The sequence below is a fragment of the Triticum aestivum genome, chromosome 4B (genome assembly GCF_018294505.1).
Source record: "Triticum aestivum cultivar Chinese Spring chromosome 4B, IWGSC CS RefSeq v2.1, whole genome shotgun sequence".
NCBI lineage: Eukaryota > Viridiplantae > Streptophyta > Magnoliopsida > Poales > Poaceae > Triticum > Triticum aestivum.
The window spans coordinates 39,352,826-39,379,804 of record NC_057804.1 but is presented as its reverse complement, the minus strand read 5'-3'; the positions used below and the strand labels follow the sequence as shown (position 1 = coordinate 39,379,804).

The 26,979-nt window shown below is 48.3% G+C and overlaps 1 protein-coding gene across 1 annotated transcript; it reads left to right on the top strand.

The window, feature by feature from the left end:
* Positions 1–9,685: 9,685 nt before the first annotated feature.
* On the top strand, positions 9,686–11,185 carry LOC123094350 (putative 12-oxophytodienoate reductase 5). Its single transcript, XM_044516375.1, has 2 exons — positions 9,686–10,314; positions 10,458–11,185. Exons 1-2 carry the CDS (start codon positions 9,810–9,812, stop codon positions 11,039–11,041), a joined length of 1,089 nt encoding a protein of 362 aa, XP_044372310.1. The 5' UTR covers positions 9,686–9,809; the 3' UTR covers positions 11,042–11,185.
* The last annotated feature ends 15,794 nt before the right edge of the window (positions 11,186–26,979 follow it).

Sequence of the window (26,979 nt, the reverse complement as noted above, 5' to 3'; positions counted from 1 at the left end):
AGCATTTGGGTTTAGAGGAGCAATCAAATTACACAACAAGTACTATGGGCCTTTTCTGGTAACCCAAAAAGTGGGCAATGCAGCATACAAACTACAATTTCCACCACATATGAAAATTCATCCAGTTTTTCATGTCAGCCAACTAAAGAAGCACATTGGAAGCAAAGCAATTCCTAGCCCCAATCTGCCTATGGTGAACGAGGATGGTACTGTCAAAACGGGACCAGTGGCAGTGTTACAAGTCCGGCAAGTTCCTCGCAACAATCTCCCAGTTGTGCAGTGGTACATACAGTGGGAAAATCTCTCTCCAGCGGAAGCAACTTGGGAAGATGCTGATTTTATCAAGTATACATTTCCGGAGTTCTTCAAGGCAACAACCCAAGCTTGGCGAGACGCAAATCAAACGCCCTGAGGATATGTCGTTTCTTAGAAGGGGGCAATGTCAGGACTGAACTTGCAGGTGTCGTTAAGATTCAGTTATCCAACGGTCAGAGTCCTCCTCGCAATACCGCTTCGTCGAGAGCCGTCGATTCATTTAACTGTACCGTTATACATTAGTTACTATTACTTTTCACTTGTCGGTAACTAGTTGCCTATATAGCCAGCCGGGTTGTGGCTGGCAGATCATCTTTTTCCATTCTTCCAGACTCGCCTAGATGGCTTGCGATATACTCAAACCTTAAAGCAATGCAATTCTCTCAGATCTGAGGCTTTATTGCCATACAATTTCTCGTGATTCTCCTCGCTTAATCCGCATAGGCATAGATCGGTCCTGACAAAGGGAGACGTCCTCATGCCCTCGCCGTCCTCCTCCTCAAGACGTCACCATCGCCTCCTCCTCCGTGATTCGGCCATGGCCACCACCGACGCCCTCCTCTCCATCACCGCCGCCAACCATCACCTCCACATCACTATATCTCAACCTACATCGATCTCCTCCCGGATGGATCTGTCCACGTCACTAGATCGACAAAGGGAGACCCCCGATTTCGCCGTTCTTCTTTCTCCCTGACCTCCCATCACCATTCTCCAAGGATCTGGCCGTTGCCACAACCGACGTTGTCGGTTCCATGGAGGAGCTCACCCCGGCCTTCTCCTTGTTTTCCCCCACGGTCGGGTCTCCTGGTGGAGGTGCTGATGCTGCCAGTTCCACAATGCAAGAGCCCGTGGCAACACGATGAACTGAAGTTGTTCGCAGGCGTTGCGCAAGGCGTCTCTGGCGTCGTAGGAAACCCTACCTTGGGGCTGGCGCAGGGCGTCTCTGGCGTCACAGGAAACCCCACCGCGAGGCCGGTGTAGGGAGTGGATGACCATCCCACCCTGCTGAAGCCGCAGGGCATCTGTGCCAAGTCCACGGTTGTCGAGTCCAAGGTCGTCCCTGGCCAGGCCTCCATGGTCGAGGCGAACTACACTGACATTGATGTCTGCCTTGAACTGTTGTAAGTTTACTAACCGTGTGCTTCTGATTTCCAATGTATTCTTTTTTTTGCATTTCTCTCATTCGTACCCTCGTATTATAGTGCATCTAAAAGCTCTTGTGACGATGGAAAGTCTACCTTCAAGGGACCAAAAAATAAAATCAGTCCTAAAAGATTGTAAGTTGATCACTAGATCCATATACATGTCTGATATCCTGTTGTGTCCATCTGTTCATCATTTCATGATCTGATCCATGGTTTCTGTATTTGCAGTTCGCCTGACACATCTACTCACGATGATAGTGAAGTATATCAAGCTGGTGCTAAAAGAAGGTTTGTGTTTATCCTTTGTAATATATTTTTACTTTTGTTGTACTTGGTTAGTCGCTAATGCTTTTTTGATACAACGTAAGCAAGAATCTTAACCCCTATACTCCTCATAAGGAGAGCTTGGAATCTGAAGATTTTTCTGCAAAGTAGGTTTCCCTTTGGCATGATATTTGGTAACTTGCTGCTATTGTAGTTATATTGATAACCTGGTGATTTCAGATACCAACAAAAAATTATTTGCCTGCATAGTATTATGGTTGCAGAAGTCCTTGTGGATATCCAATAAAATATAAATATGAACCACCACTTAGTGGATTGCTGCTATTTAGAGCTCTCCTATATTAATGCTACTTTGAGTCTAGATGGCATTAACTACAGAGAAGGGATCTGGCTAGGTTTGCAATGGCATGTGTACTAACGAATGATTTTAGTCTCGGGTTTTCCCTGCAAAACTGAAGTTCATGTCTCATGTTTGGATTATTCACGGTGTAGTCTGATGGTAATTTGTCTACTTAAGGCAGTTTACGTATTCTTCCACAACTTCATTTTATGCTTTCAGACTTAAAGTTTTGGGGATAGTTTGGATGTTATACCCAAGGCATTATAATTGCTCTATATTATTCATAATTTCGTATGTCATCACCTTAGACTACTCGAACTGTCGGCCATCCTTTGTGATTAAACAATTCTTGACTGATTATATCCATTTCAAGTGTAATGCAAGTGTTGAATTGTGATTCATGAACAGCAAGCCCATTTGGGGAATGTATTTGAACAATGACCCAAGCAGTCGCACAAGTGGATCTGCACATATTATTATCAAGGTATCATCTCATCTCTCAATTTTCTTTGCCACTCTAAAATAATCGGTTTTCTCTTTCATGTGAGCATTTTGATTTTTTTCTAGAAGCTTGACAAGAAAACTAAAAACAAATAATTAGAGAAGATTAACCGGACGGGAGGAGAGGGAAGAAGGGATAAAGAGAAAAGAAATACATAGTAACGTTATATTGATTAAGGAGTTCTAGGAATGCATTTGCTTCTAACTATATATAAAGATCTTGCATGTGATTAACCGGGCGGGAGGAGAGGGAAGAAGGGCTTGGCCACTTGGATCATGAGATGACTATTCGGTTGACTAATATGACCATTTGTGCTATCTATTCGATGGCATGCATCATAGAAACAAAGATTAGTTTTGTTGTTGTGGATTTTGCAGGAAAACATAGTAGGTCATGGTCGATGAAGAGAACATTAACTGACAGACTTTTCGGTAAAAAAAATTGGCTGCCTTGATTGGTTTATTTCTTATCAATTAAATTTGTATGTGATGACTTCTCAATTTTTCTTGAAATTTGTCGATTGAAGGAAAACTTGATCAATTTCATGGGAACTAATGCAGGGACTACCCGAGGATTGGAGCAGAGGCATTGGTTTCTGGCTTTCTGCATATGCATGATTGCAGTGTAAAACTTCAGGTTATGCTGATTGTGTGCTATTTTGTACGCCCTTCTTAATAAGATAACAGATGCAACGAGTTTGAACCTCTACTTGTAGTTTGGTACTACAATGCCAATTCTGATGCAGAAAAACAAACTTTTGCTTATTGTACATGTCATTAGCAGATATATATGAGATGTGAGAAATACAGAAGCTAATATCTTGGTAGTATAAAGCATGATTGGAATATGTTGAAGGTTACAAAAGAATGTTGTAATAGAACAAAGATGCAAGTACTCGATTTAAATGATGACTCACTTTGCTTTTTTTAGTAGAGAGTGCAATAGGCCAGTCGACAGACTTGCGTTAGCTTCTAGAGTTCCATTACAAGTCTACAACTCCATGAGTATTTATTGATTATCTCTCTTCTGATTTGTTGTTCTTTCTTAATTGTCTTCTTCTATGTGGTACCAGATATTTGCAGCAAAGTCTTTGTAAAATTATGTTTACTTATATCTAATATCTTGTTTCTTAATTGCCTCATTTTATCCATAACCAGATATTTATAGCAGTTTCTGTAAAATTGTGTTTACTTATCTCGCGGAAAAAACCTATAACTCTCTTAATTGTCAAGGCCACATGTAGAAGCCAGTTTTCTACTTCGTGGTTAGAATTGACTTCTTTTCTTGTATTTGAATCTAGGTACCATGTTGCGATATAAAAAAACTAGGTTTTAATTGATTGCTACTACTATCAGTGTAATTCTTTTTCTCAAATCTCTGAACTAGATTTATTTATAGTAGTTCAGTTCTTAATGGATACATGTCGTAAATTCTATCGTTTGGGCTCAGGATATATAGTTCTAGATACTCTTATAAGTGCATGTGTTCAAAAATAGCTTCCTGAATCGGCTGTTAGTAGTATAAATGTGCTATGCCGCTTTTGTTTAGGGTTGTCCCCTAATTTGTTTTAATTTTCTTTAGATTTATCAGTCAACCGGGAAGCATGCATACAAATTATCACTCAAGCCGGAAGCACGTTTAAAAATTATATGAATGTATTCTAAGGTTTTTGGCACATATCTGAAGTACAAAAAGTTGATAATTGGGACAGAATTATGACTTTTACTATGTATCATTTTCATATATTCCTCAACAACACGTCTAGATTCATGTAGATAATAGTTTGAAAACGTCTAGCAATTTACATGTCTTCTGGGCAAGCTAAGCAATTTTCTTGATGATCCAAGCAGGTTGTTGATCAAATAGAAAATATGTAATTTTCTGGTTCAGTAATAAACGGGCACTTCAACTTATAGCTGGGGCAGCCTAATTTCCTCCTACACACGCCCGCTAGCAGCAGCAGATACGACCAGGCGGTTGCGGAAGGTGATAGGTGTGGTGGTCGGCGGTGCCTGGGCTATTGATGTTCGATTTGAGAGGAAGAAGAGAGATTGGCTGCTGATTTTGGGTGGAAGAAGAGATATTGAGTGTGTTGTTGCTGCCGTGTGTGGTCTTGGGAGAGGAATAAAAGAGAGTAGTAGAGAGCTTTAGAGAGATAGCAAATGATTGAGAGGCTACTGCTATTTGTATTGTTGTCGATGCTTGCACAATGCCACCACTTATTATACTGGGTTATTCATCTTTGAAAAAAAACAATCATTTTATCCCTTCAATAGTTTAGTCATGACTTAGTTTTACTTACTAGCCTCTCTTCATAATTATTTTTGGATTAAATTTAGCTTTTTATAAAGTTGTAAAGAATAGGAATGTTTCATGCATCCCGGTGAGTATGGTTGCTATCCACGTGGAAACGAATAACATAGTATCCATGTTGTCGTCCCTTGTTTTTAGTTTGGATTCCTATTTAATTTGTGTGACGTTCCTTAATGCATGAATCAATTGCAGTGTGGACGGGATTGACTTGTTATTTTGTTCAGTTTGTAAAAGGGTTGCTCTGTGCAAATTCTTAACACAATCATCATAATTGCATCTATAGCAACTAACTATTATCGAAATGATAGACGGCTCCAAGATTATGGTTGTACTATGCTAAATTGCCAATTGCTATTACTAGGAATAAATACTCATGTATCCCTAAAAAGACTACTAATGTGCTTCCTTTGTAAACAAAATGAAATTTATTTATGAACCGATTGTAATATTACCTCGGGTGAAGAATAACTTATACTCCACCCTGGGTTATGAGTAGTATTACCATATTGTGTGTGTGTGTGTGTGTGTGTGTTGTGTGTGTTGTGTTGTGTGTTGTGTGTGTGTGTGCTTCAGACATGTCGTTTAATTATATATTTGATTTATTCACTAATATCTGATTGAATTAGGCATGTGCATGCAAGGAGGGAAGAGGAGAGAACCATTGACATTTTTCATGCTCTGGACGAACATTTTTATGCATATCTTTCTTTTTCCATGAGAACACATGAGCGTGGAGCTGTCGTTGTAGAGCCCGGGATGAAGAGTGGGTCCAGTATAGAACCAGGAGGTACTAGCACTAAGATGGGAAGGTGGTTGCCTCCCTTATCCCTTGCTGTTGGTCGGCCACGGCGATGTTGATCATCGGCTCACTTAAAATACAAGTTGATGGATTTTGTGATAAGAGTGAGCCCTTATCCCTTGCTGCTGGCCGGCCATAGCGATGTTGATCACCGACTCACTTAAAATACAAGTTGATGGATTTTGTGATAGAGTGAGCGGGACGGAGGTTGGGTTTGGTATGTTTACTTACAAATTTGCATTCTTGGCTTTGGGGGTGCCACAGGTAGCGCAATACCTCCTCCCTCTTGATGGCAGTGGTGAAAACACACAACACGGGGGAGGGGATCATGGCGGAGGGTGGGGCGGGCATTATGGGGGACTCCTCCTTAACGGTCTATGAGGAAGTATCGTGTGAAGGAGAGAGGGTGTCATGGTGAAAGTGAGGCGGACGTCACCCACTACGGCGGGAAACAGAGGGGGAAGGGGAGGGTCGGACGAGAAAAGGAGAGGGTGTGTCCTGGTGGTGGGGTTTTGCGTTGGTTCCACATGTTGGAGATAACATCACGAATAGTTTGGATAGCAACATTTCTTTCTCACATATGGGCCGGATTTGGGGCACCGGGACTATCAAGACAGTTGTAGTAGCCCGTTTGATGTCCGAACACATTCGGACGTATGAGAAAAAAAAACTTAGACGTTGAATACGACTTTAATTGTTTCTCTGATTCATTTATATGCATTGTTGCTCGTAGCAGTCCGTAGCAACGCACGTGCGTTCTAGTATTGTTTTTGCATGATGAGTATGAGTTGAGAAAGTAGTTTTTATTATACTTGCTCCAACATCGTGCGAATGAAGAAAAAAACTTTCTTGGTATTGTGCGAGAATTTCTTAAGCGCATCAAGTAGAATTTAATAATTGTAACGTATTTTAGTTGGATCATCGACTTACGTGTTTTTTTCGCGAATACACAGAGGATGTGTATCTTTGCATTGATAGAAGAAAAGTTTTACAACATGGGATTACAAAAGTTCACTAAGCCATGTACGCACGAGGGCATGGAAGTGAACTAGGAGCAGAACAGACTTGGGGGTGCTCAACCCCACTAGCCTACAATGCTATCTCTCGGGGATGATGTTGTGCAGTCCGAGGGCGCCAGCCTTGGCCCAGATGCGCGCCTCATCTCTGATAATGTCGGAGAGCCGGGAGGTGGATGGCTGCTCGCCATCAAATATGCAAGCGTTCCGGTGTTTTCAGATCCACCACGCGGTAAGGATAATCAAGGAGGCCATGCTCGTGCGAGCCGAGGAGGGTGAGCGGTTGCAGGACGTCTCCCATCAAGTGTAGAAGGCAGTGTCGTTGTCCGGGATGTCGGCCGTGGAGCGAACCCAACTGAGGGTCTCATGCCAGATTTACGTGTATACATCGTCAATTTGCCTTTATGTTATCAGTTTACATTACAAGTGAAGTATGCTTCAATTATTATGCAATCGTGTCCATATTATATTGTCTCTTCCTGTGATGTTTTACATGGATTATTTTATATACCTTCAGTAAAATATTTCAGAAGCCCGTGGCAACGCACGGGCATACTATTTGTCCAAATAGAAGTCGACCATTTATGTTGGTCACTCGGCTTACAGAGGAGACGAAGGGTTTGGCTTTAAAAAAAAGGAAAGGGAGCAGTTGGAGTTGACACGAGCCAAGTGCAGTGAGAATATCCACATGGCAGTTGCTTTGCTGACGCTCATTTGTAAGCTGGGTGTTTTTCGTGGAATATGCCGAGATTTCAGTTTACGGCAAGAGTTTTTTTCTTACATGTACTGGCGTACCGTTGTCTAAGCCAAGGGTTCTGCATTTGCCGTGTACATTTTCGATCGTACTATGTCAGCTGAGTATCCAATAAATTACATTCCACTTATGCCAAAAAAGTAGGCAATTTATGAGTTTCTTGCTGTGGCTGAAGCACTGACTCAGGTTACTTACTATAAACTTGACTGCAAAAATAACTGTGTTTTTCTTTGACAACAGTAGACACCATCGTCCCAAACCAGAAGAAGCCACGAGGCAATGGAGGCAACAACTCTAGCAGATGCGTATATTGTAAAATCAGTTTATGAGACACAATAAACTGCTTTTGCGGTACCAAATTGGCTCTGTCAGAACAGGTACCGTAAAATTGTACTGAAAAGAAAAAAAGAATCCCTTGTACGTTCTTCGCGTCCAGCGCTGCTGCGGCTCCCCTCCGGCCATCTGCCTACTCTGGCAACGCTCTGGCGATCGCTTGCGAGCTCCTCCTCCTGCTCCACAACGCTCCGGCCGTCCGCCTACTCCGTCGACGCTCCGGGCCTCCGGTGACCGCTGCGGAGCTCCTCCGCTCGATACAACGACGCTCGAACTCCTCCGCTTGATACAGCGACGCTTCGGCGGTAGCTGCCGAGCTCCAGGCCGCCTGCTCTGGCATTGACTCGTTTACGGTGCATCTCAAAATCGCCTCGAAAACTACAGATATGAGATACGTGGGTGACAATGTACAATGACCACGACCTGCAATTTTTTTTCCGGGGTCTGCTTTTTTATGGATCTAATCGGTGCGGGTTTTTCAACCTATATTGTAAATTTAAAGTTTTGGTTACTTTTATGGCATTTGCTAGAGTTTCTCTTAGGGCATGGCCAATGGGTAGCTTCAACCTAGTGCTCCGCAGGTCCATGTAGGTTCGAAGCTTGGTTCGGACTAAAAGCAACAGCCTCGCAGGAGATGGTGTAGCCTGCAGAAGAGCCGGCCTCTTAGGGCATGGCCAACGGGCCACGCTGGACTAGTGCTCCAGACTCCACCTAGATTCCCTGGATTAGAAAAAGGCTACCGCTTGTAGAGAGAGACGGGATCTTGCAGAGAAACCGGTCTCCTCGATGAAAAGCAGCTGGCCAAGGTGAAAAAGAAAGGAGGTAAAGAGAGGACGTGGGACATGAAAGGTTGAATGTGGGCCCAACAAAGAAAAAGGGATGCGTGCTGCTTCCATTGTGGAATGACCATGGTTGTGTTTGCTTTATCTATGTGGAGTATGGAGCATCTATAAGGTGATGCTACCATTGTACATGCCCTTAGCCGTAAAAGCTGAGAGAAAGCAAGAAAGAAGAAGGTAGGCTGATGCATGCAAGGAAAAAGGTAGAGAGAGGGGAAAGAAAACAACATACATGTAAAGGGAGATTGGTCCCCTACCGAGTGTAGCCTGCGTTGGCTAGAATTTTTCACAAACGGTGGCTCTATTACTTTTTGATTAGATAAATAGCTGAGGCAACATGAGGGTGATGCCTCCATTGTACATGCCCTTAGGGCATGCCCAATGGGTAGCCTCAGCCTGCTGCCCCGCAGGTACACGTAGGTTCGGAATAAGTTCGGACTAAAAGGTATAGCCCCGCAGTAGCAAGTGTAGTCTGCAGAAGAGCCAGCTTCCTCATACGTGAAAAGTGAAGAAAGGAAGAAAAGACATGCTGCGCTGATGCATGCAAGAGAAGGATAGAGAGAACAGAAATTAAACAATGCTTCGCTACATAGTGTGGCCTCCGTTGGACAGAATTTTTTTTAAATGATGGCTTCATTATTTTTTGATTAGTTTAAGAGCTGAGGCAGCACCAGGGCGATGCCTCCATTGTACATGCCTTTATAATACATCGCTGCTGTCCCTCTCTAGCAGGAGTCAAAAAGCAGACCTTGATGCGTCGGTGTGACACGTGGTCGTTCAAATTGTTGCATCGTCGGTGACACATAATTCGTAAAATATATTATGATGCCTTTCTGTTCCATGCTGCTTAGCTCACCTATGATGTATGTGACTGATCGATGAAGGCGGCTAAAGCGGCAGCCGGATGCCTCCCATGTTCCTCACGTACTTTAATATTAGCAATAATGTCACTATAACAATATCATATGGAGTAGTACGTATCATATCACGTCATTGCATGCGAGGAAAAAATGTCTATAAAATGGATGTCCAGGCCCATCGACTCCACTCCACTCACTGGGCATCTTCTTCTTCCTCCTCGTTCTGCATATCACACAAGCTAGCTAGCAGCTGCTGTCATTGATCAACCTTCGGGAGCCCAAGAGAGAACTTCAGCCCTTCAACAATGGAGCCCATCCCTCTCCTGACGCCGTACAAGATGGGCCAGCTCAACCTCGCCCACCGGATCGTCCTGGCCCCGCTCACCCGCCAGCGCTCCTACGGCAACGTGCCGCAGCCGCACGCCGCCTTGTACTACTCCCAGCGCGCCTCCGCCGGCGGGTTGCTCATCACCGAGGCCACCGGGGTCTCCGACACGGCCCAGGGGTACCGCGATACACCGGGCGTCTGGACGGCGGAGCACGTCGAGGCATGGAAGCCAATTGTCGATGCAGTGCACGCCAAGGGCGCGCTCATCTTCTGCCAGATCTGGCACGTCGGCCGCGTGTCCACCTATGAGTACCAGCCCGGCGGTGCCGCGCCGCTGTCGTGCACGGACAAGGGGGTGGGCCCGCAAATGAGCTATGACGGGAGGCTGGAGGAGTTCGCGCCGCCGAGGAGGCTCAAGGTGGAGGAGATACCGGCCATCGTCGACGACTTCAGGAAGGCGGCCAGGAACGCCATCGACGCTGGTACGCTGTTGATATGCACGATTTTCTTAAAAATGACTGGTCAAACTTCTCTTTCTTAAACAACTACTCTTTGGAAAAAAATACGAATACACAATTCCCAGTGTATACATGTATTGCTCAATCTAATGTCAATGGCGTGGCAGGTTTTGACGGTGTGGAGATCCACGGGGCGAATGGGTACCTAATTGAGCAGTTCCTCAAGGACAGTGCGAATGACCGCACCGACGAGTATGGTGGCAGCATCGAGAACCGGTGTCGCTTTGCTCTCGAGGTGGTGGATGCCGTCGTGAAGGAGGTCGGTGGCCACCGTGTGGGCATCCGCCTCTCCCCCTTCACCGACTACATGGACTGCCACGACTCTGACCCGCACGCCCTCGCGCTCCACATGTCCACCAAACTCAACAACTACAACATCATCTATCTCCACATGGTCGAGCCGAGGATGGCCATCGTTGATGGACGAAGGGTGGTCCCGAAGCGCTTGCTGCCATACAGGGAGGCGTTCAAGGGTACATTTATGGCCAATGGCGGGTACGACCGCGAGGAAGGGGGCAAGGTGGTCGCTGATGGGTACACTGATTTGGTCTCCTTCGGGCGATCGTTCTTGGCGAATCCAGACCTGCCAAAGAGGTTTGAGATCGGCGCAGAGCTGAACAAGTATGATAGGATGACCTTCTACATCTCTGACCCCGTCATCGGCTACACTGACTACCCCTTCCTCGATTAATAGTTGATGGGGGTTCTTTGTTCAGTGATGCAACTAATTGTACCACACATCATTAATAAAATGTATCGTGCAAGTGTTGTGTTTTATCCAAGAACAAACCATGTTGCTACCTTCAAATAAATAGTGCAACTGCCATTATGCACCTGAGGACTGGTTCAAATCATTCGGTCAGAAAATTAATTTATTATTAATAGTTCATTTAATTCTTGGCACAGTCAGCTCGACTGATTAGGTCGGTGGGTTAGCGTGGGATGCAAACTAATTAATTTATTCATCACAACCACACGGCAGGGGTAGTGACTAGTGAGCAATCCTTAAATTTTTAGGAAAAATGATCTCTAGCTTAAAAAAATGTAAGAATAAATTGAGGGAGCATAATCCCTTATTCCCCTCCAAATACGACTCTAACATGCATCTGTTTAGTTCCTTTCCAATAAAATGATTCTGTTAGCGCTAAGAACTAGACACAGTAGTGGCCGGCTGAGGTACCTGGCCTTCATGGCCGACTTGGACTATGTTGTGGTCGAGACCGCTAGTTGTGCAATCAGCGGCCACCCGCTTCTTCGACCATAGCAGCTCAGCTTGCCGCTGGCAAACTGGATCCTAGTCGATCTCATGGGGCCCACGTGTTGGGTGCTCACCACCGTCGCACACTGCATTAATAATCTCTACCTCTCCGCCCCAAGAACGGGAGACCTCCTCGATGGCGCCTTCTGCGCCAGTTCGTAGTTGTGGCGCCTACTACGTTTTGTTGTGGACTGTATCTATGAAGCCCAATAACATATCGCTAGACTGTTTCTAGCGTTCGATCGCTAGTTAGATCGTACTTACTACTGTTTTCTTTAAAAAAAAAGAGATCGTACTACTGTTTTTATGCCGTTCCTCAGAAAAATAAAAAAAACTGTTTCTATGTCGCTGCTAGAGAAAGAAAAACTGTTTCTAACACAGGTTCGTACAGTTCTAGATTGATGCTAAGAATTATACAAGTAGTACTAATAAAGACTAATTGTTTTTCTGTAAACTCTGTAAATTGGTGCTAAGAATTATACAAGAAAACCGGTCCTCGAGAAACACACAATTGGAAAAAAAAGGCATTATAGGCAACCAAATACCAAATACGAATTAGGTGAACCAAAATTTGAGTTGTGTGCATTAGAAATGAATCTGGTGAACTAAAATAGAATTAGATGAACAAAAATTAATTAGGTGATCAAATTTTGAATGGGATGAACTAGAATTGAATTAGGTGAAAAAAAATTGTGTGAACTAAATTTGAATTGGGTGAACAAATTTTGAATTGTGAGTTCTAGAACCAAATTAGCTGAACTAAATTTGAATTAGGTGAACAAATTTTAAACTTTATGAACTAAAATAGAACTAGGTGAACAAATTTTGAAATGCGTGAAGTATAATTACATTAGGTGAACTAATATTTGTTTTTTGAACTAAAATAGAATTAGATGAAGATATTTTGAATTGGGTGAACAAATTTTGAAATTTGAGAACTAGAATTAAATTAGGCGACCAATTTTTTTGTGAACTAAACTTGAGATGTGTGAATTAATTTTGGATTGGGTGAACAAATTGAACTTTATTAACTAAATTTAAATTAGGTAAATAAATTTGAATTAGGTGATCAAATTTTGCATTGAGTGAACTAAATTTGAATTGGGCCAAAAATATAGTTCATCGATTTTGAAAAACAAAAATTATCATCAATTTTTTTTAAAAAGTTCACAAAATCTGGAAAAAAATCATTGATTTTCGAAAAGGTTGACAAAATCTGAAAAAAGTTCATCAATTTCCGAAAAAGTTCATCGATTTTCAAAAAAATTCACAACATCTAAACAAAGTTCATCGATTTTGAAACAACATCACCATTTCTGAAAAAGTTCACATTTAGAAAAAAAGTTCAACAATATGGGAAAAAGTTCACAAATTTGAAAAAATTCATCCAATTTAAAAAAAGTTCATCAAATTTGAAAGAGGTCATTGAATTTTAAAAAAGTTCATCAAAATCAAAAAAAGTTAATCGAACTAGAAAAAAGTTCATCATAATTGGAAAAGAAATCATCTAATTTTTAAAAAGGTCATCAATTCTGAAAAAAGTTCATAAATTTAGGGAAAAGGTTAACGAAATTTACGAAACGGCGCATGGAAAAAATAAAAAAAATAGCAAAAGGAATAAAAGGAATTGAAAAACGAAATATGAAAAGGAAAATGAAGTATTTTAACACTAGCGTGGTGATGTCCTGGTGGTTAGCGCTGAGCGTTCGTAACAAAAGAGGTGCGGGTTCGAACGCTCGTGCGTTGCAAGGGGAAGAACAAAATACCGTACACTCTTAATTTATAAAAAAAATTCTATAATCTGAGAATTTGTAGCTACGGCCAAAACAAAGTTGGTCTGAACCTATAAAAGCGCAGTTTAAGATTCTACAGGTGTTCTATTTCAACACGGCTTGCATGTAGGGTTTTTTTTAGAAAAGGAGGATGAACCCCGGCCTCTGCATCTGGAAGATGCATACGGCCATTTTATTGATTATTCTCGAGGACCTTACAAAGTAGTACAACAATATGTCTGAATCCGCCATCTTGACAACATCTGTCGCTACTCCTATCCAAATGATGAAGGGGGTGCAAGCTGGGCCAAATACCCAGACCTCCCACCTAAGCCTAACATCTAAAGCCGGAGGCCCTGACCGAGCCACATACCGGGCCCAAGGCACAATCCGGTCCGACACACTCATGCATTTATTCATATCATGTTCGGAATGGGGGTGTTGTTACGGAGGAGTAAAGAAAAATGACGAAAGCAAACAATGATACATTAGCACACTACGGAAACATGTGTGCATCAATGGCAGTTTTCAGTCTAAGAATCACCAACTTAGGGTAACTCTTGAACACTTTTTTCACATGCATATTTCTTAAATACATGAAGAGTTGTTAAAAAGATACATGATTTTTAATCATAAAAAGAGAATTTTTTGGTCTGGAAAAGAACATTTTTGTATGGACTCCTGTGGACGCATGTACTTGCGCCCCTATTTCATCACTATTTCTTGACATACATGTCATAGGTATTGGTCCATGTTTCATCACTATTTATATCTTATCAAAATTATCTTTTTTTTCATGCATGCCTCGTTTTTACTTTTTTCATGCTTGCCCTCTCTTTTTTCTTCTTATTACAGGAGAATAGCACAACATCTCATCTTTATCGGATCTCCTTTGCATTTTCCCTTTTATTTTTTTTATAGCGGACATCCATTCTTTAGTGGGTCCTTCTTTTATTTCTTGTCATCCATGTCCTTATTTATTGGGTGTCTCTAAAAAATTTATCTTCAATTTCATGTCCAATCCTGATTTTTTTGAGGTGTTCATCCCCAATCTGAATTACCGGCATGAAGAAAAGACGGATAATGCATTGTTGATTAACATGGTATCCTATATAGTATTTTTTTTTAATTGTTAATAGGTAAAATAACATCATATTCGGATTCTACATATTTTTCTAATCAAATTCCATATATAACATGTTAAATTTGGAATTACGGTCTAGAAGATATGAGTATTTTAAGAAACATTTAATATGTACTGCGGTTTAATGTTAGAAACATTAGGAGGTTTTCTATAAAATAGCAAAACACATTAAGAATACTTATTTTCTTTTATTAGTAGGTATAGAAGTTGTCGGGCTCCAGGGGCTGTCATTCACTGGTGACTGTCAAGAGATTTTCGGACCAAGGTTCCACCCAGGTTTTGACCATGTTGGCGTCAATACGATTCAGGCCCTATGCCAACACCTTACTTATGCATCTGAGAAGCCCCTTCAAGACATGGGGTAGGGGGGTTGGCTCCTCCCTCCCATATTATGACTAAAAAACATTTTGTTTGTCAAACCAATTAAAAACATATTGGTGTATTCCGTCGGTACTTCTGTATCGCAAAACAACCGTCATCTCCAGGGGCGTTGAGTGCGGCAGGGTGGCATCTTGGCCATCAAACACGAACAAGTCGTATGTAACCTACCTCTAGTAGCTGGATCAGGTCTGAGGAAGGAGGAGGGAGGAGGCAGGGTAGGTAGAGGAGAAGGAGCGGATAATATTAGAGAGAGAGAGCAGCTCGTCTCGTCGTCGAGGTTCGGTTACATTTGATAGATCCTTACACACAGACACACCATACACATATAGCCCCACAGGGCAACCTCAACACGCCACGCAACTCACTCCTCGCTCGTCTCATCACATGCCAATCCATGTTCCACCCAAGGTTGTCCCCTCTGTGTCGCTGTAGCCTAGGCCCGTCGTTGCCTTGGCCCCGTCCTCCTCTCCAGGCCTACTGTCAGGCATGACATTCTCCCCCCCCCTTGAAGATCGGCTTGCCCCCAAGCCGGTGAATTAGGGAATCGATGGCCAAGTAGCTCCGGGTCCTCCCATGTCGAGAGTGACGGTGGCAACCCTTCCCACTGAACTTGAACACGCTCGATGGCTTTTCCCTGAACCTGCACCACACGCATGTCAGTTACGTGAATCGATATGTGCATCGCGTGCAACACGTTGTTCGACGGTGGTCAGGCCTGATCTGCCTCCACCCCATCACCCACACCGCCTTCTTGAGTTCAGAGACATGGACCACATTTGTGGATTTTGCTTGTGCATGGCAGCGCCAGCTTGTATGCTACTGCTCCCACGCGAGCTATAATCTTGTAGGGCCCGTAATAGTGAAAGGCCAGCTTCTGGTAAGGTCGTTGCGCGAGGGAAGTCTGGAGGAAGGGTTGCAAGCGGAGATAAACCATGTCGCCCACAACAAACTTTTTGTCCGCGTGATGTTTGTCGGCCTGGAGCCTCATACGGTCCCGCGCTCGTTTGAGCTGTTGCTGCCATAGTTCCCTCATCACTTCATGCTCGTGAAGCCAAGAGGCCAGATCTGGCACCGAGCAGTTATCCACTTGAGCTACTCCAAATTCACGTGGTAAGGTGTCGTGCAGAGGACAGGGCCAAGGCAACGACGGGCCCAGGCAACATCGACACAGAGGGGACAACCTTGAGTTCAACACGGATTGGTTGTGACAAGACGAGCGAGGAGTGAGTTGCGTGGCATGTTGGGGTTGGCCTGTGGGGCTATATGTGTATGGTGTGTGCGCGCGTAAGGATCTATCAAATGTAACCGAACCTGGACGGCGAGACGAGCTGCTATCTCTCAAATAATATCCCCTCCTTCTCCTCTACGTACCCTGCCTCCTCAGTTTGATCCCCAAATGCTGCTTGGTCTGCCGCGGCAATTCCAGCAGTTCCTCGACCACATTCGGCTGAACTGTGGGAGCAGATTGGCGCCTTTGCCCCCATCTCTCCCCGCACTTGAAGCACAAACCACGCGAGCTCCTGTAATTGTGCAACACTACCACTCTGTCGTCGCCACGCACCCCACTGTCAGGTGCATTGGCTGCGTCCAGAGCACGACGGTCCTCCGTGGCTGCAACAACTGACATGCCGGTGTAGCACCCAGGGCAAGAAGAGGTCAAGCCACTTGTGGGGCGGTGGTGTGGGCTCCTGGCACCTGTATTCTCGGCACCACAAGGCCTACAACAGCTCCTCCTGTAGACAAGCCAAAGAAAAGGCAACATCGAGGTCTTTTGGTTGATGTAACATGACACTGGCATGAATGTCGTGCCAGAGTCCTTTAAGGAACTGCATAGTAAAATAAAGAGAGTCGAATCCACAATTGTGAGCTAGAATTTGGTGCATAACCTCTTCGAATTTATTCATGTACTCGCTCACACTCCCTCTCTGCCGTAGTGTGATAAACTGTCGGATGTGTGCCTGATACTGCTCACGCCCAAATTTCTCACAGAGCCCCCCACACAATATCTCCCAAGTGAGGTGGGTGTTCTTCGCCTCCTGCAATTGCAGCCAACGGGCCGCATTACCCATGAAATGGAGTGTGGACAAACGAACCCAGAGCTCGGTTGTACTCCATACACTTCGAAGTGCTTCTCACATCGAGACCTCCAAAACTGAGGATTGTCTTCGTCGAACGGGGGGAAATCCATCTTAGGCAGCGCCCAACAGGCATGCCCACTCTGGTACACCCTACTCTCTACATCCTTGTTGTGCTCTACCAGATCTAGACCGGAGTAGATACGAGAGGGGCGGTGGGATGTAAACGCACCGTTGACCGGAGGCGGTTCCAGGGTGGTGGCCACCCCGTGAGCCGGCCCTCTGGAGTCGTGGATCTCGTCGTGGGTACTGGCCCGTGGTGCCCCGGGTCGCCCGATGGAGTTGGAGGTGCCTTATGCACCACCGCGTTGCTGGCAGAGCCTGGATCTGGCTCTGCGGGCGCCACCAGAATGGGGTGGAGCGTGATACGTCCAACCTGGGAGCGCAACTCATCCACCTGCTGCTGGAGGTGAGTCACCGCCAGCCTCCAAAGCTCGAGGAAGGTTTGGATTGCGTCCAAACGCGCGTCCGTGGTCGTCCAGCTGTTGTTGACAGATTTGATGAGCGCCGCCAACTGTTCCTCCATCGCCGCTGCCTTGATAGCTTGTGTGGTGAGGTAGCCTGGCTTCAAGCAAGCCGTCTCCAGATCGCCCTACCTCTGATACCAAGTGTAAAGTACCTCTAGTAGCTGGATCAGATCTGAGCAAGGAGGAGGGAGGAGGTAGGGTAGGTCGAGGAGAAGGAGGGAATAATATTCGAGAGAGAGCAGCTCATCTCGCCGTCAAGTTTTGGTTACACTCGATAGATCCTTACGCGCACACAAACACCATTCACATATAGCCCCACAGGCCAACCCCAACACGCCCCGCAACTCACTCCTTGCTCGCCTCATCACAGCCAATCCGTGTTGAACCCAAGGTTGTCCCCTCTGTGTCACTGTTTCCTGGGCCCATCGATGCCTTGGCACCCAAGGTTTTTCTTGTTAAGTATGTATGACAAGTAGAAAAATCAGAAAAAATGTAATCAAGCTTACACTCCTAGATCTAAACTTGTCACGTACATGAGTCGATTTCTGTCACACACACACACATTTGATTTAGGGGATGGAAGCGGTTGCAACCGCACTTACAATTGGAACATTCCAATTCTATTAGGGCAAGTACTACATCACTACATGCTACAGCTACATAGGTACATTCTCCACGTCTTTCACTCATCATACTCATAGTAAGCTGAGACTTTGTGGATCTGAGGAGCCCATTTCAACACAAGGGGTAGTGGGGCGGTGCCCCCCTCCTCTGTTATGATTAAAAGTATTAGTCGTCAATCTGTGCACCCGCATGGGCTATGCATTTTCGGAACACATCAAGATATTAACAATTTATTGGATACACGAATATTAAATGCACCTATTGATTATTTAAAGTATAGAGGTACGTTACAGTACTAGAGTAAATTTCCATACTAATATTAATAGGTGAATTCAGAAATTTCTGAGCAAGGAGGAGGTGAATTTCTAAATTTCCATACTAATATTAATAGGTGAATTTTCTATTTAAAGTAGAGAAAATTCAGAAATTCACCTATTAATTATTAGTATGGAAATGCACCAATATTTTTGTTAGGACTGAGGACACGCAACCGTCCTTACTTGAGCTGGCCGGCTTTTTTGTTTCTTCTCCCACGCGGCTGTGGTCATCCCGTGGTGTGACCACGAGAAGGCGGGGCAGCTAATCCGCCACCAGTTGAAGACCAGCCGTGGAAGGAAGATTGTCTCTCCGTAGCCGCCGATGGAGCCTGTTAAGTAACGTGATTGTATTAGGAAATATAAGTTAGACTAGGAAATATTTTGGCTTGCCTTGTACTTTAAGTAGATCATGTACTTCTATATATATGCCCATGAGGCTCAATCAATACAATAAACTATTCCACCAATACTCTCTCTCCCTTTTAACATGGTACCTATCGCAAGTCGATCCTAAACCCTAGCCGCCGCCGCCGTTTCCGCACCTGCGCGCCGCCCGCGGGGCGGTCGGCCTCCATGGCCGCCGCCGGGGGCCGCGCCGCCCGTACCTAGGGTTCTTCCGCCGGTCGTGTTGACCGGCTGCCCTAGAGAGTCTTTTTTCCGAGTCCTTGCTCCGGATTTTTTCGCTCTCTCATCGGTCATTTTGATCAGCGTTTTTCTTTTTGGTTTTCCAATCTATGCTTGATCGGTTTGCGTCGCCCGCCGCCGCCGTCGACACCGAGCGCCTCTACTTTGACCCCGGCGCGACCAGCCGGCCTTTCCTCCGACCCGGTAGTCACGTGCGCCGAGGCGGCCTGTCAGGGCCAGCCGTCCTCCGCGTCGGTCCGGCCGTCGCCCTGCACCGGCCGTCAATGCCCTGCTCCGACCGGGATACCTGCATCGCCCCGACCCGGCGGCCATGCACCATGCGACGGCCAATCATAGTCGTTGCTCGCGTGTTGGGCCGCCCATCGATCCACATCACCCGCCTCCGCCGCATCTGCACGGTGGCCCGACGGTCTACCTCGCCGGTCTCGTCCTCGACTGCGTTGGGACGGCTGCGTCAGGCTTGTCGGCTGCCTCAATTCGGGCATCGCTGCTCCGTTGGTCACTCGGGCCTCGCTACCCGGGCGCCGGTGTTGCTTTGGCAGCCCAGGTGCCGGTGCTGACAAGCTCGTCTGCACGACGTCTCACGCCGTCTGTCGTCGCCGGCTTCATCTCGGACTCCTCCGCCACCACGCCTTCACCGAGCGGCGTCCCTGACCTCACGCGCGATCGGCTTGATCACCCGCTCGCCGCGTCGATCTGCCTCATCTACGCCGCGCGACCGACCTGGCCCGTCGGTTACACGGGCCTCCGCAGGTCCCGTGAAGATCGTCTCCGAGTTCAGCGCGCCTCTCCATCGATCGAGCATTGGGCTGCCGCTCAGTCGCCCCGTCGGGCCGCAGCGTCGCCGCCCCGTGGTTCTCCTCGCGGTTGCATCGACCCGTGCGTCGCTGCTGCGTCGCCCCTTCGGGCCGTAGTGTCGCGATACGCGGTCCCCGCCGCCGCCCCGAGGCCGTCCTCGTGGCTGCACCGACTCGGGAACCGCCGTTGTGTCACCCCTTCGGGCCGCAGCCTTGCGGTCCGTGGTCCCCGCCGCCACCCCGAGGTCTTCCCGTCATCGCCCCGATCCTTCTGTCGTTGTTGCATCGCCCCTTCGGGCCGTAGCGCCGCGGTCCGCGATCCACTCCGTCGTCACCGCGCGTCGACCTCCCGTGGTATGCGCCGTGCCGTCTCCCTTGACGCGGGAACGCCACCGTCCGCGCCGATCTTCGTCACGCTGTCAGGGTTCTTTGCCTACTTCGAGCACCGCCGCCGCACTCCTAACCTAGCCGCTGTCGCCGCTCTTCTTTGGCCGCCGTCGCCGCTACCTTCGTAACCGCCGCGCCGCCCGTCCACCCCCTTCGGTTTTCGTCCAAGCACCAGCGCATCGCCAGCGTCGTTGTCATCTACCCCGACCACTTCGTCTACTCCGACCACCGTTGGTGACATCGGCCCCGCGCCGATGGGCGCCGCAATCGTCGTCGAGTTCTTCTCTGTTGGCCTCTCCGACTTCTCCGACATGGCGTACAGCTTGTGCAGGTCCCTCGTCTACGCATGCGCGGTGCTGGCAACACCGATGCGTGTGTAAAACATAGGGTTTGGGAAACTGGCTCGACACCCTAAAACGGGGTGTGGCTATCTCATTATATAGATGTACCAAGAGGTACAATACAAGGCATGTACAAGACTACGTATATACAGTCTAACACCCTCCCTCAATCTTAACTGTAGCCTGAAGTACAAAGTAAGTTAAGATTGCGCCTACAGCCTACGAACTGTGGTTGTGGAAGAGGCTTCGTGAAGATGTCAGCAAGTTGATCTTTGGAGGAGATGAACTTGATACAAAGCAGTCTCTGTGCAACACGTTCCCGAACAAAGTGATAGTCAACCTCGATGTGTTTCGTCCTAGCATGAAACACCGGATTAGATGAAAGGTATGTAGCGCCGATGTTATCACACCACAGAACTGTAGGATGACCTAGAGAGACTCTCAGCTCCCGCAACAAAGACTGTACCCATATGATCTCAGCGGTAGCATCAACAACAGCTTTATACTCAGCTTCAGTACTGCTACGAGACACTGTGGCTTGCTTGCGTGCATTCCAGGCGATCAGGTTAGGACCAAAGAACACTACATATCCCCCCGTGGATCGCCGATCATCAGGACTTCCAGCCCAATCCACATCAGAGAAAGCCGAAAGTTCACAAGATGGTGCAGACTGAAGGAGCAGACCATACGAAGCAGTAGAAGAAACATAACGCAGGATGCGCTTAACTGCCGAGAGATGAGTGGTACGAGGTGCATGCAGATACTGGCACACATGGTTGACTGCATAAGAGACATCAGGTCTGGTGATAGTGAGATATTGCAGACCACCAACAAGACTGCGATACTCAGTGGCGTCATCAGTGGAAAGAAGATCTCCATCAAGGGTAGACAACCGATCAGTGGCAGACATCGGAGTGATAGCATGTTTGCATTGGAGCATCCCAGCACGGCCCAACAGATCCATGGAGTACTTTTTCTGACTCAAAGTAAGCCCAGTAGAGGACCGTGACACCTCCAATCCAAGAAAATAATGCAGAGCACCCAAATCCTTAACAGCAAATTCCTCACCTAATGCAGACACAAGGCGATCGGCAGCAGCATTGGAGGAACTGACAAGGATGATATCATCAACATACACCAAGAGATACATCGTCACCTCAGGGCGCTGAAGGAGAAATAGTGACGTGTCAGCAGTTGAGGGAATAAACCCAAGAGCCCGGAGAGCAGAACCAAGACGAGCATGCCATGCACGAGGCGCCTGTTTAAGTCCATACAACGCCTTGACCAGACGACAGAGATGATGCGGACGCGTAGGATCAACAAAACCGGGTGGTTGATGCATATAAACCTCTTCCTCAAGAACTCCATGGAGGAAGGCATTCTGCACATCAAGCTGACAAAGCGACCAACCACGAGTAACGGCAAGAGACGGCAGTATAGAATAGTAGTAGGCTTGATAACTGGACTGAATGTGTCTTCATAATCAAGACCGTACCTCTGCTTGAAACCCTTGGCAACCAGCTGTGCCTTGTAGCGCTCAATAGAACCATCTGCATGTCGTTTGACCTTAAACACCCACTTGGAGTCAATGATGTTGACGCCAGAGACCGGAGGAACAAGCTGCCAAGTACCATTTTTCAGCAAGGCCTGAAATTCCTGCTCCATCGCAGCACTCCAGTGAGGAATACCCAATGCAGCCTGAAAATGACGCGGCTCTGCCGTGGGATCCGCAGCAGCATGAGCCACGCATGCAGCAAGCCACGCCACCGTCCCGTCTTTGCGTTCCTTAGGGCAAAAAACACCAGACCGGCTGCGCGTGTGTGGTCGATGATGAACCACAGCGGGCGGTGCTGGCACCACGGGGCTTGCCACAGGCGACGAAGGCGTTGTGGCCGAGACAGGGCTGGAGGAGCCAGAGTCAGCAGACTCAGCACCGGGCGACATTGCCAGGACGGGGCTACCAAACCCAGGCGACGACGTAGCCGAGGCGGGGCTGGCCGGTGCAACTTTCGTGGCTGCTGGGCCGCCTGCTGATGGGCCCGACAAGGGCAGCGCCTGTGGCCTGGCGGGCGAGCCGGGCGCTGGGCCGGGCGACCCGACTGACGGGGCGGGCGACCCGGGCGCTGAGGCGGGCAACCCGGGCGCTGGAGCGGGCGAGCCGGCCAACGGGGCGGCCGAGGCGGGTGCAGCCGCGGGCACTGCCGATGCCCGCGGGGCGGCTGTGGATGCATCGGGCTGACGGGCATGACCCGCCATGCATGGGCCATGCATAGGATCAACGTGGTCATCATGAGTGTCGTCCAGAACCTCATCATCCAGGAGATCAAGGCGGGCACCGCGTCCAATACCTGCAGCATGGTTAGGAAGCAACACAGGAGCATTTACAACATCCACAAATTGGTCAGGCGAAGGTGTAGTGGAGTGCACAGGTGGTAAACTAGTGGTAGAGTGGTTCGGAAGAGCACGAAACGGGAACACATTCTCATCAAACACGACATCACGAGAAATGTAGACACGATTGGTAGGAACATGAAGACACATGTACCCTTTGTGAAGAGAACTGTACCCAAGGAAAACACACTTCTTAGACCGAATCTCTAATTTACGCTTGTTGTAAGGCCGCAAGTGCGGCCAACATGCGCACCCAAACACTTTGAGAAACGTGTAGTCTGGAATATCACCGAGCAAGAGTTCAAGAGGGGTTTCCATTTTCAGTAGTCGTGAGGGAAGCCTATTTATCAGGAAACAGGTAGTGGAGAAGGCATCACTCCAGAACCGAAACGGGACGGAGGCATGAGCTAGTAAAGTAAGTCCAGTCTCTACAAGATGACGATGCTTACGTTCAGCGGTGCTGTTTTGCTGATGTGGATGAGGACAAGACACGCGATGCGAAATCCCAAGCTTATTAAAAAATGAGTTGAGGTTGTGATATTCACCCCCCCCCCAATCGGATTGAACATGAATAATCTTATGCTTAAGAAGACGCTCAACATGTGCTTGGAACTGAATGAAAACATTAAACACATCAGATTTACGCTTGATAAGATATAGCCAAGTAAACCGACTGTAAGCATCAATGAAACTGACATAGTAATTGTGACCACTAACAGATGTTTGGGCATGACCCCACACATCAGAAAACACAAGCTCAAGAGGATGTTTCACAACACGACTAGACTCTGAAAAAGGTAGTTGGTGACTCTTGCCCTGCTGACAGGCATCACAAATAGTTTCAGCACTCTTATTGGACACAACTGGTAGTTCATGGCGATGCAGCACATGACTAACTATAGGAGCAGCAGGATGTCCAAGGCGCGCATGCCAGTGCGTAGGCGACACACGAACACCACTGAACACCTGAGGAGAAGACGACGTAGGAGATGCAGGCGGTGCGTCAAGTGCATATAAGCCATGGCGAAGACGACCACTAAGCAGAACGGCCCTCGTGTCCCGATCCTTAATAAAGAAACAAAAAGGGTGAAACTCAGCAAGGACATTATTATCACGAGTAAGTTGAGGAATAGACAACAAACTACGCGTAGCAGAGGGAACTCGAAGGACGTTAGAAAGATGCAGTTTGCAAAAATTGTGTGCAAGAAGTGATACCTGACCAACATGGGAGATGCGCATACCTTCTCCATTGACAGTGTGCACCTGATCATGTCCACGATACGGTGCATGAATGGAGAGCTTGCCCATCTCGCTGGTAAGGTGGTTCGTCGCTCCTGTATCCATGTACCACGCCGGATCAAGGGAGTATGACTGGGTGTGCCCGTGGTCGTGCCCTGTCACCGCAGCTGCAGCCTGCTTATCATTCGCTTTTCCATTGTTGCCAAGGCCAAGGAAATCTTGCTTGTAGCGTCTGTGGAAGCGAGAGGCGAGGTGACGATCTATGCCACAAAGCTGCCAAGCCTGAGGAGCGCCGCAACTGGAACAACAAGCAACCGGGCGACTCCCTCCTGTGATAGTCGGCGCGTTGCCCCGCGAGGCCTGCGACGGGGAAGCCGGTGGTTTGCCACCCGATGGGGCCGGCTTCTGAGGTTTGCCGCGTGTGGCGGTGTTGGCGGAGACGAAGCTGGGGGAAACACGGCGCGCCTTGATGCGCTGCTCACGCCCAAGGAGGCGCGCATAGAGCTCACGACGCGGGAGTGTATCATCTTGACCATGGACGTTCTCAATGAGATTATCATAATCATCATCGAGCCCGTTAAGCACAAAGGTGGTGAAGTCCGCGTCCAGAAATGGCTGACCAACAGAGACCAGGGTGTCAGCGAGGCTCGTCATCTTGTTGAAGTACTCCGTGATGCTGAGATCTCCAAGTTTGGTCTCACCCAGCTCGGTGCATATAGAGTGCGCACGCGCCTGAGACTAAGAGGAGAAACTGGTGTGGAGGGCCGCCCACGCCTCCCTGGACGTAGCGGCGAAGATGACCATCGACGAAACACTCGGCGTGAGCGAGGACTGGATGGCAGAGAGAATGGCCTGATCCTGCGTCACCCACGTGTGATATGCTGGATGGTGAGGAGGTGGGCACGGGATGGACCCATCAACGTAGCCCTCCAAGTAGCGGCTGCGAAGGAGAGGCAAGACCTGCGCACGCCATGATAGGTAGTTGTCCGGCCCGAGCTTCACTGGTAGCAGGTGCGAAAAATAAAACGGCGGCGGCGCCGCGGTTTGAGCAGTGTACGCCTGCGCCAGTGATGCATAGGGATCCATGGATGGAGCCATCTATGGACGAGGGATCATCGCGTAGGGGTAGCCGGGCGAGGGAGCGGCCAAGGCGCCCGGCGCTGCAGGAGAGCCGTAGAGGCCGGGCGCTGCAGGGGCTGAGTCACTGTGCCCGGGAGTGACGGGGGCACCATACGGCGATGCAGCCGCGCCCCCATAGGACTGCGGCGGCGGCGCGGAGTAGTAGTGGTGCGGCGGCGGTGGCACCGCCGTGTAGGGGTGCGGCGGCGGCGCAGCGGGGGCCGATCCCGGCCAGGGGTGCGGCGGCGGCGCAGCGGGGGCCGATCCCGGCCAAAGAGACGACGATGGCGGGGGGGAGCCGTAGGCGCCGTGCCACGGGTTGCTCGGCGGAGGAGGGCCGCCTGTTGCCGGCAGCACCGCAGCGTCGGGCGGGGCGGCCAGATCGTCCCCGAAGCCCGGCGCCTGCGGGGAAGTGGGCGGCGTCAGGGTGGCGCCGTACGTCGCCGCGAGTGGCCGGAAGGCCAGGAAGGGCGACATCGGGGCTAGGGCCGGCGCGGCAGCGGCGGCGATCGAGATCGGCGCGGCGGCGGCGGCGCAGCGGAAGACATCGTAACCTAATCTGATACCATGTAAAACATAGGGTTTGGGAAACTGGCTCGACACCCTAAAACGGGGTGTGGCTATCTCACTATATAGGAGGTACAATACAAGGCATGTACAAGACTACGTATATACAGTCTAACAGCGTGCCTTCATCCACGACGTGTCCCCGAGCCTGGCAAGCCTGATCGGCGCTTCGTCAACTTCGTCTTCGTCCGTCTACGCATGCCCGGTGCTGGCAACACCGACGTGTGCCTTCGTCTACGATGTGTCCCCGGGGTTGGCAACCCCTGCGCGACGCGTCGTCAACATCATCTACTTCCTGACGCACCACTAATTCGACACCACTGCGCCCATGCTAACTCGGCGCCCCCTTGCGCCCGCGGTTCCACGGCGACTTCCTCAACACCGGCCACCCCGACTCGACATCAACCACAACATTCTTCGCACGGCTACCTCGACCACGGTCCATCACCCACGCTCTCGGCTACATCGACAAACGGCACAAAGGGCTACCGCCTGCTTGAGCAACCTCGTTGGTTTCCACTCCAGCCACGACTCCGCGATGCGTCAACCGTTACGACTGTAGGGGGGTGTCCGTCGGCTTGCTTTTGGATTCTTCTCCAGTCTCACCGTTTGTATCGCTACCGTTGTGACTGCGGGGATGTTAAGTAACGTGATTGTATTAGGAAACATAGGTTAGACTAAAAAATATTCTGCCTTACCTTGTACTCCATGTAGATCATGTACTCCTGTATATATGCCCAGGAGACTCAAGCAATACAACGAACTATTCCACCAATCCTCTCTCTCCCTTCTAACAGAGGCGATCTGGTCGGCGACGACATCCCGAATCCCGGGGAATCGCTGGGCCTCGGCCACCGCCAGTACTTAGAATGCCAGGCTCGGTTTGAGCTTCTTGTCATTGATCTACCGGTCCTGTTAGTCCGCTAGGTTGCGGGCGTGGTCGTAGGCGAGGGTGGTGTTGATGGGTATGTGGCCAAGGTCTTCGAGGCCGCTCAGGAGCTGGTTGTAGGTGAGCGACGTCAGCTGGCGTGGGAGAGTCGCCTCC

Bases quoted from the DNA above. Each gene is read 5' to 3' on its own strand.
- LOC123094350 (XM_044516375.1), top strand. From the start codon at position 9,810: ATGGAGCCCATCCCTCTCCTGACGCCGTACAAGATGGGCCAGCTCAAC. The intron at 10,315-10,457 runs GTACGCTGTTGA...ATGGCGTGGCAG, and splicing joins CAGGAACGCCATCGACGCTG to GTTTTGACGGTGTGGAGATC.